The sequence below is a fragment of the Diceros bicornis genome, chromosome 39 (assembly GCF_020826845.1).
Source record: "Diceros bicornis minor isolate mBicDic1 chromosome 39, mDicBic1.mat.cur, whole genome shotgun sequence".
Lineage (NCBI taxonomy): Eukaryota > Metazoa > Chordata > Mammalia > Perissodactyla > Rhinocerotidae > Diceros > Diceros bicornis.
Genome location: NC_080778.1, coordinates 16,206,470 through 16,217,597, shown reverse-complemented (window position 1 = coordinate 16,217,597; position 11,128 = coordinate 16,206,470). Strand labels below are relative to the sequence as shown.

The 11,128-nt window shown below is 35.8% G+C and overlaps 1 protein-coding gene across 1 annotated transcript in view; it reads left to right on the top strand.

Annotated features, from left to right (window-relative positions):
* Positions 1-3,157: 3,157 nt before the first annotated feature.
* MYCT1 (MYC target 1) overlaps positions 3,158-11,128 on the top strand; it is a 28,986-nt gene continuing 21,015 nt past the window's right edge. The window contains 2 exon segments of the mRNA XM_058534308.1: positions 3,158-3,263; positions 3,266-3,346. Of these exon segments, the coding sequence (XP_058390291.1) occupies positions 3,158-3,263; positions 3,266-3,346 (187 nt within the window).

Sequence of the window (11,128 nt, the reverse complement as noted above, 5' to 3'; positions counted from 1 at the left end):
GTTTAAAAAATAAGGCTAAAAGAGGAAGTTTAAAGTTAAATGGGTATCTTCTCTTAAGTGTAACAATATTCTTTTGTATCATTTGTGCCAAGTTACGTCAAACTTTTAAAATACAGAATGCAAGGGCCGGCCCCGTGGCTTAGCGGTTAAGTGCGCGCACTCCGCTACTGGCGGCCCGCCTGGGGTTGGGATCCCGGGCGCGCACCAACGCACCGCTTGTCTGGCCATGCTGAGGCCACGTCCCACATACAGCAACTAGAAGAATGTGCAGCTATGACATACAACTATCCACTGGGGCTTTGGGGGAAAAATAAATAAATAAAATTATAAAAAAATTAAAATAAATAAAATACAGAATATCTATTAATAGAGATTTTTAACTTTTGTTTTCAAATGATTAGTGACATTTTTTATTAACCTGACTTGAAATGTCCAAAATACTTTCATCTTCAGATCTCTTGGAGTTATTTCATTCCCTTTTTGAATAAACATTTATTAAGAGCCTGTTATTAAGAGCTTGTTGTGTTATTTATTAATAACATTAACAAATGTTATTAAGACACTATGTTAGCCACAGGAGATACAGACGTCAGCAAGATCAATAAAGTTCCTGTCTTTGTGGAACTTAACTTCTGGTGGAAGAGACAAAAAAACAACCAAAAATGCAAGAGTATTTATGCATAATGTCAGGGAGTGATAAATGCTCAGAAGAAACTGATAATGCAGGGTGGAGGGAGAGAGTGGTTCAAGTGGGAACACTGTAGACAAGGTGATTACAGAATGCCTGGAGAAGAGGAGGACACCTGAATAAAGGGAGGAAGTTAGACCTGTGACAATTAGAGGGAAGAACAAACCTCTAAATGTATTTTATGACCACTGGAGAATCCAGATATAAAGACCCAACTTGCGAAATAATGAACAGTAGAAAAACAGACCTAACATTTTTGTAAAGATAAAAATCAACTTCCTGTTTTGGCATTACAAGTCATGGGACTCGAAAACCACATAGACACAAGCACTCACTTATATGGCTCTCTGACAAGGAAAAGTAGGTATCCTCACCAAGCAAATTACCTGCACAGATGAGAACTAATGCTCTCAACAAGTTGTTAACAGAAAAGGAAAATATTCCTAGGTCGTAAATTGATAGAAAACAAGTTTTCTTCAGGGTTTTGACTGGGTTCTGACCATCTGCAAAAGTGAAAACTTTTTGGAGGAAAATCTAGGTAATTAAACATGGAACAATCAAAGGAAGTCTCAGCCTGTATCCCAGCCCTGAGATGGAATGAGTCGGTTATTGCACAGAAGGTGGTTTTGACAAAGTCGGACTCATTCATTCCACTCACTTGGTTTGCTGTTTTAGAGCAAATGCACTCTATATAACTCTTTATAAAAATGTATCCATTTTGGAATTAGTATTTGTTGAATCAGGTAGCCTATAAATACAACCAAATGTGTATTTAAAAATATATATAGTAATTGAAGAAGCCCATTCTATTTGTTTCTAGAAGAATTTCGAAGTATTACAATGTACATTTATCCAGATTATATTCTTTCAGAAATAAGATAGTCTTTTAATTTTCTATTTTTATAAAATTTGCATTTTACTATTTTATATTTTTATGATATATAATATATAAAAATACACTATTATTTTATAAATACTGAAAAGTAAAGGTAACTATTAAAATGTGAGCCCTTTTTTGCTTTTCTTAAGCAATAATATCAGTATTTTATTTATTTGATAATATGGAAATAAACCTTAGCAAGAATTTTATAGAGATGAGTCTTCGTATTTGCTCAGTGAAGTTTGTGAATTTTCTATAACACTATATGATTCTCCTTTAGATTGTCTATATTTCAATTTCTGGTCACTGTAAATCTATCAAAATTAAGAAAATGAGCAGAAGCAACCTAGCTTTTAGAGAATTAGGACTGCAAAAATGAATATGGGGTAAACTTCATTTTATTTTTTTCAGATTTTCCCAGAGCTACTCAGGAATATATTACAGACTTCACAGAGACGATTACTGATTCACACTCAGTCGTGTTCTAATGACAGTTAGGGTGGATGCAAGGTAGGCAGGCGTTAATGCTACAAAGATTGAGGCAATCAGATTGTTGAATGCTGTTTGGGGCAGTTATTAATTACCACTCGGCGCTGTCATTCCTACTTCCAGTAGCTGCCTAATGTTCAGAGGATCTAGTTTAACTAATAAAGTTTGCAAAGACTCTTAAAATTTTAACTGAGCTACCTCTCCTGAAAAGCCTCACATAATTCTTTCTCATAGCCACACTTCCCACAGTCTATAGTCACACCCAGAATATCCCAAGTGTGAATTGTAACGATTCCCCTCCTTTGTGTTTGTTTCTCTTTCTGCCTTCTCACTCCTTCTCCACTTGGTAAAATTATTTTCATACTTTCATAGTCATCAGTTCTCTCAGACCTCTCCCTGAAGAAGAAATTACTGTGCTATCTACTCCTTGCTATAGCATTTAATGTTCTGTTGAAATTGAGTGTTTGAACTTGTTTGCTTTACTTGATTATAAATAAGTTCCTTTGTATAGAAACTGTTTATTTTCCACATTTAACTACCAGTTTTAATTTAAATATAAAATACATTTTAGATAAATATTTATGAAATCAATTAAAGAACTATACCATTTTTGTAGAAAGAAATATAAATTTTCAAAATTAATATACCAAATAGAGCAAGAGACTTGTTAAAAATTTTAATAAGTAACTGAGATTTATAAAGAATAGGTATTAGATAGAACTAATTGTACTTGAGCAGAACATGGATTTCAGAAGAAATATTAGTTCCCCCCCAACTTACTATATAAATATAATTTTCAAACATTGGAAAGCAGACTATTTCTCTATCTTGTATAAATTTAACCCAAAATGCTGTAGCTGAGAGTTTGAAATCTTCTTCCTATGTTATGTCAGTAGGAGATGGGGAAAGAACAAGAAAAGAGGCTCTTATCCCAAAGCATTTTGGAGGTGGCCGAGAGGAGAGGATTTAGTAATTTAGCTGAGGAAATGACGAGAAGGAAATTGTTTCGTGTCTCGGGAACCATGTGGAATTCCAAGATAAGAAAAACAGTTGCTAATTTGAGTATAAAAGCAGGAAACATGATATACTTATTTCCTTTTATGCAAACACAAGTATATGAAGGTTTGTGTGAAAATTGTTTTTCTCTCGCTGAACCACAAAGGCATAGAATCAAAGTGCTTCTTTCGGACATACTGGCTTTTCTTTCTTTCTTTTTTCCTTCTCTCTTGTGGATATTATGGCTAATAATACAACAAGTTTAGGGAGTCCATGGCCAGAAAACTTTTGGGGTAAGATATTTTCTTTAACTGTTTTTAATTTAAAATTAAGATGCAGAGAAATGTACTGTATGGTTTATGAAAACATTGGAAATCTCTGAGACGTTTATTTACTGTACTGATTACTTAAAGTTTTTCATAGATTTATTGCAAAAATTTGTTCATATAAAATGTCTTTAAAGTGGGCTCTGAAGACATTCGAGAACAAGCTGGGCAACGAGTATAGATTTTGGCTGGTGTTACAAAATATAATTAGAAAATAATGAGAATGAAAATGAGAAAAAAAGGCGGAAGTAATTGCTGTTTGGAATATGATCATGTGGATTTTGTTGGAAAATTGTTTTATTTGTCTTAAGATTATAGATCATGTATTTTCTTTAATGAAACCAAGAATTTCTATAGAGCTTATTTTACCTTACCTTGTCAATGTTATACTCTTTAATTTCCAAAGTGAACCAAAATAACAAATCTGTACTTAAGGGGTGTGAAGACATATATAAAATAGTTAGTCATGTTATGAAATCAGAGGAAAAAAACCATAATAGACAAAGTTAAGTGGAAATAACATCACATATAATATTACAAAGAAAACTCATCCCAGGGGAATGAAGGAACAATACGAAAGTCCTTTTTGGCTGAGTTTAGACACAGCTACTAATCAAACATCAGCAACAGGATGGAGCTGAGGTCAAAACTGCCAGTCGTTCAAGGTTAGATGTACAGGGAAGAAGGGCTAAGTCATAAAATTGACTGTATTCTTGGGTTCAGGGAAATTTTGAAACTAAAAGGCGCAATTTGAGTTAAATCCAGAAAAAAAACTTTAAAGGAGAAAATGGAGTTTATGAACATATAGATAGCCCTATTTATCAATCCAGAACAGTTTTTAATCCTCTCAGAGAACTATTTCAGACTTTCAGTTGTGATTCAGTGGGATGTTTTACAAACGATTAGGTTTGAAAAGTGAGCAGCAGAGCTGGCTTCCCTGATGCCCTGACTTGGTTGTCCACCATCACAGAAATTTGCAGGAAGGGAATTGATTAATTCTTTTTTCCCATCAACCATTCATGTTTTCTTCAAGCCTGAAAATGAGGGATATTAGTGAACATCCTAATAGAATTATTAAAAAAAATTAAGAAGAAGAAATTAAATTATGCTTGCATATTGTAAAGATTGGCTTTGGTAATAAATTATTCTGGGTAGACATCTATAGAGAGTAAGCCCTTGAATTGCGGGAGACAATTATTTATGTTTATTACAATACTATTTGCCGTCCCCATTTACAGAGAAAATGAACGTGCCAAACACACACTGAAAAATAGCTAGAGTGTGTTTACACTAAATTCATCATTACAAAAATAAGTAACTCTGTAAATTATTCAAAGTAAAGTAACTCTTATTGCAAAAATTAATCTGTAAAAGCCAGAGTCTATTTTTTTCAGACCATTCACAGTTAAATTTTAAGTTCACTTCAGAAAAAGAAATCACTGTCCACTAACTAAAATATGGATAATAATCCTAAAATAAACCTGAATTAATAAGAAAATGTTTAATTGGAGTCTATTTACCAGTCCTAAAAATGTTGTTTTTTTAAATATAGAAATCTGTGCTTGAGAAAGAATTCAAACTTATTGTTCCAAAGATAGTTCCTTGTGTTTCTTTGTCTTAGTGTATGAATACAATGGAAAATGGATGGAAATTATGAAAACCAGGAAGGAGAGTGTTACATTGATAAGTATTAACAAAACCAATGCAAACATGTAGAGCAGCTATACTTTGATGATTTGGGGAAAATATATATGAAAAATCACATTATTTCTTCTGGGGTAAAAAATATTAAGTATAAAATGCAAAAATGTAAATGTAAATATATAAAATGTAAAATTTTCCTAAAACATAAACATCAATCTTTTTTATTTTCATTTCTTTTTGGATATAAATTGGTATCTATATTGATCACTTACTCCACAAAAATATCATTTTGAAAATCTTGTAAAGTGCAGTGCAATGCATTGTCTATTGCTTCCAAAATCAATTGTCTGATTGGCATTTTGAATTCAGAGAATAAAGAAAGAATAGCTTAGAAAAGCAAAATTTGTACATTGAACCATATAAATTTCCCAGACAACACACTTAAGATGCATAAAAAGTTGTTTTACAAATATGATTTTCCTGTTTACCTTAATTAATGCTGAAAAACAGCATAATGATATCAGGTTATTACTAATAATGATAGCTTGCATTTTCATGGTAATCACCCATGAAAACTTACTAAATGTCGTTCAAGCATTAAAGGAATTAATGCAAGGGTGGGCAATAAAATTGGCCTGAGAGTGACAATCCAGCTGAAGACTATCACCTTGCATTTCTCACTTTTGCTTTCTTTAATGAATTTTCCTTCCCTGTAAACATCCCTCATGAAAGCAGCAGGAAATATAACCAGTGAAATTTTGTTGCACCCTGCTTTAATGAAATGGTAGACAAGTATGTATTGTTAAACTTGGTTATCCTCTTGGTACTTAGAGTCCTAAAGAAACATAGTTTTGGTTATATTCTCTGCCTTACCATGCATTTTCTTCTCTTATGGCTAGCCATGTGAAAAATTGGGAAAGTTATTTGTTTAGGAGATTGCATTTATTCACCTCATTTAATCCTCACCAAAACTATAATGTCTGTTCTCAAAATTACACTCTTGGAGGAGATTATGTGTCCATGCATACGTAAATATATGCTTATATTGTTATGGAATAATCAAGATAATATATGGCAAAATGGCAAATATTGGTATGAGTTTAATAAAATGTGGCAGAAATGGTCTCTAAATCCTTTTTAGATAAAAATGAGGTTTTACCTGTGCCTAGAAGTCAGAGAATGTTCAAATAGGGAGATAATTCTAGGAAGGATGCTTTAGTCTTTTGTTTTTCTTACATTAACTTATTAACTCATTCATTCATTCATCTATCCAGTTCATTAGTTTACTCAGAAGCATTGACTGACCACGAATTATATATTAGACAATGTGTTAGGTGTTAGTGATATAAATAAGGCATAGTTGGAGAATTTCAGGAGAAATGTTATCAGCAAATATGCAGAAGTAAAAACACACACGCCATGTTTGTGGAGAAGTGATGGACTTAAAGTAGATTTGTGTTGAGTTTTGAATGTCAGTGTAAAAGTTTGATCTGATTTAACATAATTTTCAATTTAGTGACTTCAGGTCTCTCCACTTCCCTCTTCCCTAGATCTATTCTCTAAGGTTGGAAAGGGGATAGGGTGGAGTTGTGGGTTGTATATTGTCAAGGGTTTTGGAAGGAGAGGGCCTTTGGTTCTTCATCAGGTTCTGCTCTCTGCTGACATCTCCTGATATATATTTCTCATCGGCTCTTGGGGCATTGCCTTTTCTCCTTGCCTCCACTGCTGAGGGTTCTTACCACAAAATCTGGATCATATGATCTATGCAACATTTGCTACTACCGTGATTTTTGCTTTCTTTATGCCTCCTCTGTTCTACTGGCCCTTATTCAGGTATTTTTCCACCGGTCTCAGTGGCATAGAACAATACTGAATGCTCTGGCATAACCTTGGATTTGCAGGAGCCTCTTGAGGTTGGGCTGTATATCAGGGCCCTGGATCTGGATGTACTAACATCCACCCCTCCCCATTCCTACTCTGCCCTTCAGGCACCCGGGGTGTCTCAGAGCGGCTTGTCCTCTTCCCCATCTGGACCCCAGGAAGCTGGGAATGGATACCAATTTCTCTGGGATTCCCTCAATTAATCTGTAGCTCATTGCAGGCAGCGATGAAGTGATGGTCCCTTCTCCAAAACCCTTATTGGTCACATACTTTATAGCTCTTCTCCTTCTCTCTCCAAAACTTCTCCTCTTTACACTGCTTCTGAAAAGCTTCTGACTTGTTACGGACTGGATGTTTGGGTCCCCTCCCCCAAATTCATATGTTGAAGCCCTAACCCTCAACGTGATGGTATTTGGAGATGGGGCCTTTGGGAGGTAATTAGGGTTAGATTAGATCATGAGGGTGGGGCCCCTATGATGGGATTAGTGGCCTTGTAAGAAGATGAAGAGGGATTGCTCTCTCTCCTTCTCTCTGCATACATGCGCTGAGCAAAGCCCACGTGAGGACATAGCTAGGAGGTGGTCATCTGCAAACTAGGAAGTGGGCTGTCACCAGAACTTGACCATGCTGGCACTGTGATCTTAGACTTCCCAGCCCCCAGAACTGTGATAAACAAAAGTCTGTTGTTTAAGCCACCCAGTCTATGGTATTTTGTATGGCAGCCCAAGTTGACAAGAACGTGATTCACAGGCCATCATTTATTTCTCCCAATACTGTTCTTTTTCTGTGTGCGTGAGGAGATCAGCCCTATGCTAACCTCTGCCAATCCTCCTCTTTTTTTGCTTAGGAAGACTGGCCTTGGGCTAACATCCATGCCCATCTTCCTCCACTTTTTATGGGACGCCACCACAGCATAGCTTGCCAAGCAGTGTGTCAGTGCGTGCCCGGATCCGAACTGGCGAACCCAGGCTGCCGCAGCTGAGCGTGGGCACTTAACCACTTGCGCCACCGGGCTGGCCCCACCCAATACTGTTTTTTTTTTTTTTTTGGTGAGGAAGATCAGCCCTGAGCTAACATCCACGCTAATCCTCCTCTTTTTGCTGAGGAAGACGGACTCTGAGCTAACATCTATTGCCAATCCTCCTCCTTTTTTTTTCCCCAAAGCCCCAGTAGATAGTTCCATGTCACAGTTGCACATCCCTCCAGTTGTTGTATGTGGGACGTGGCCTCAGCATGGCTGGAGAAGCAGTGCATCGGTGCACACCTGGGATCCGAACCCAGGCCACCAGTAGCGGAGCGTGCGCACTCAACTGCTAAGCCACGGGGCCGGCCCCAATACTGTTCTTTATGATAAAAAGATATGTTCTTGAGTCCTTTAGGCTCTTAGCATTTTGAAACTGCCACAAAATGAAACGTTCTTGTCTCTCTCAAAACGTCTAGTGATTGCAGTAAAACAATAGGTTTTCAAGACTATCATCTATTCTATATATTTAATAATTCTGTTAGTAATTCTAAGCATTAACTTTTTCATTTTCTATGCATCTTTGCTAACAGTCCTAATCCTTTCCAAGGTAATTGAAGAGATGGAGGGTTTTGAATTGATTTGTTAGTATCAAGAGCTGTCAAAGGGAAAAAATCGTGGTTTTCCGCTGAAAATTTTATTCCTTAGCCTGCAGAAAAATATGGCTCTTAGGGATCTACCCCTACAGATGGGAGCAGGATGTTCCTAGAGAAGTTAAGGAGGGAGTGAGCTCGTGGGCTGGACATGCACCCCAATAATGTTCTCTATTCTCCCTCTTCCTGAATAGTAAACAAATACTGACTATATTTCAAATGCATATCTTTAATTTTTATTTTATTTTATTTTAATTATTTTTGGATGCAATTTTCAGTGATATATTTCCAGCATTGTGCACATATTCATTAATTTTGTTCCATTTCTTCCTAATTTTTTTTATTGCAGTAACATTGGTTTATAATATTATATAAATTTCAGGCGTACATCATTATATTTCAGCTTCTGTGTAGATTACATCATGTTCACCACCCAAAGACTAACTACAATCCATCACCACACACATGTGTCTAATCATCCCTTTCGCCCTCCTCCCTCCCACCTTCCCCTCTGTAACCACCAATCCAATCTCTGTCTCTATGGGTTTGTTTTTTGTTATTTTTATCTTCTACTTATGAGTGAGATCGTATGGTACTTGACCTTCTCCCTCTGACTTATTTTGCTTAGCATAATACCCTCAAGGTCCATCCATGTTGTCACAAATGGCTGCATTTCATCAATTCTTATGGCTGAGTAGTATTCCATTGTGTATATATACCACATCTTCTTTATCCATTCGTCCCTTGATGGGCACTTAGGTTGCTTCTAAGTCTTGGCTATTGTGAATAACGCTGCACTGAACACAGGGGTGCATGTATCTTTACACATTCGTGTTTTCATGTTCTTTGGATAAATATCCAGCAGTGGAATAGCTGGATCATATGGTAGTTCTACCCTTAATTTTTTGAGGAATCTCCATACTGTTTTCCATAGTGGTTGCACCAATTTGCACTCCCACCAGTGGTGTATGAGAGTTCCCTTCTCTCCACAACCTCTCCAACACTTGTTGCTTACTGTCTTGTTAATTATAGCCATTTGACAGGTGTGAGGTGATATTGCATTGTCATTTTGATTTGCATTTCCCTGATAGTTAATGATGTTGAACATCTTTTCATGAGCCTATTGGCCTTCTGTGTATCTTCTTTGGAGAAAAGTCTGTTCAGATCTTTTGCCCATTTTTAAATTGGGTTTTTACTTTTTTTGTTGTTGAGATATATGAGTTCTTTATATATATTGGATATTGACCCCTTATCAAATATATGGTTTGCAAAAATTTTCTCCCAATTGTTAGGTTGTTATTTTGTTTTGTTTTTGGTTTCCTTTGCTGTGCAGAAGGTTTTTAGTTTGTTGTAATCTCATTTGTTTATTTTTTTCTATTGTTTCCTTTTTCTAGTCAGACATGGTACTTGAAATTATGTTACTAAGACCAATGTCGAAGAGTGTACTGCCTATGTTTTCTTCTAGACTTTTCATGGTTTCAGGTCTTACGTTCAAGTCTTTAATCCATTTCAAGCTAATTTTTGTGTATGGTGTACTTTCATTCTTTTGCATGTGGCTGTCCAGTTTTCCCAATACCTTTTGTTGAAGAGACTTTCTTTTCTCCATTGTATGTTCTTGGGTCCCTTGTTGAAAATTAGCTGTCCATAGATGTGTGGGTTTATTTCTGGACTCTCAATTCTGTTCCATTGATCTGTGTGTCTGTTTTTGTGCCAGTACCATGCTGTTTTGGTTACTATAGCTTTGTAGTATATTTTGAAATCAGGGAGTGTGATACCTCCAGCTTTGTTTTCTTTTCTCAGTATTCCTTTGGCTATTAGGGGTCTTTTGTTGTTCCATATAAATTTTAGGATTCTTTGTTCCATTTCTGTGAAAAATGTTATTGGGACTTTGATAGGGATTGCACTGAATCTATAGATTGCTTTAGGAATTATGGACATTTTAACTATGAACCAAATCCAAGAGCATGGAATATCTTTCCATTTCTTTGTGTCTTCTTCAATTTTTTTCAACAATGTGTTATAGTTTTCTGTGTACAGATCTTTCACCTCTTTGGTTTAGTTTATTTGTAGGTATTTTATTTTTTTGTTGCAATTGTAAGTGGGACTGTATTCTTAATTTCTCTTTTAACTGTTTTGCTGTTAGTTGATAGAAATGCAACTGATTTTTGTATGTTGATTTTTGTCTCCTGCAACTTTATCATATTCATTTATTATTTCTAAAAGTTTTTTGGTGGATTCTTTAGGGTTTTCCATATATAAAATCATGTCATCAGCAAATAGTAACAGTTTCACTTCGTTTCCAATTTGGATCCCTTTTATTTCTTTTTCTTGCCTGATTGCTCTGGCTGGGACTTTAGATGCTATGTTAGATATGAGTGGTCAAAGTGGGCATCCTCATCTGGTTCCTGTTCTTAGAGGGATAGCTTTAAGTTTTTCACCATTGAGAATGATATTTGCTGTGGGTTTGTCGTATATGGCCTTTACTATGTTGAGGTACTTTCCTTCTATACCCGTTTTATTCAGAGTTTTTATCATAAATGGATGCCGTATCTTGTCAAATGCTTTCTCTGGAACTATTGAGATAATAATGTGATTTTTCTTCTTCATTAT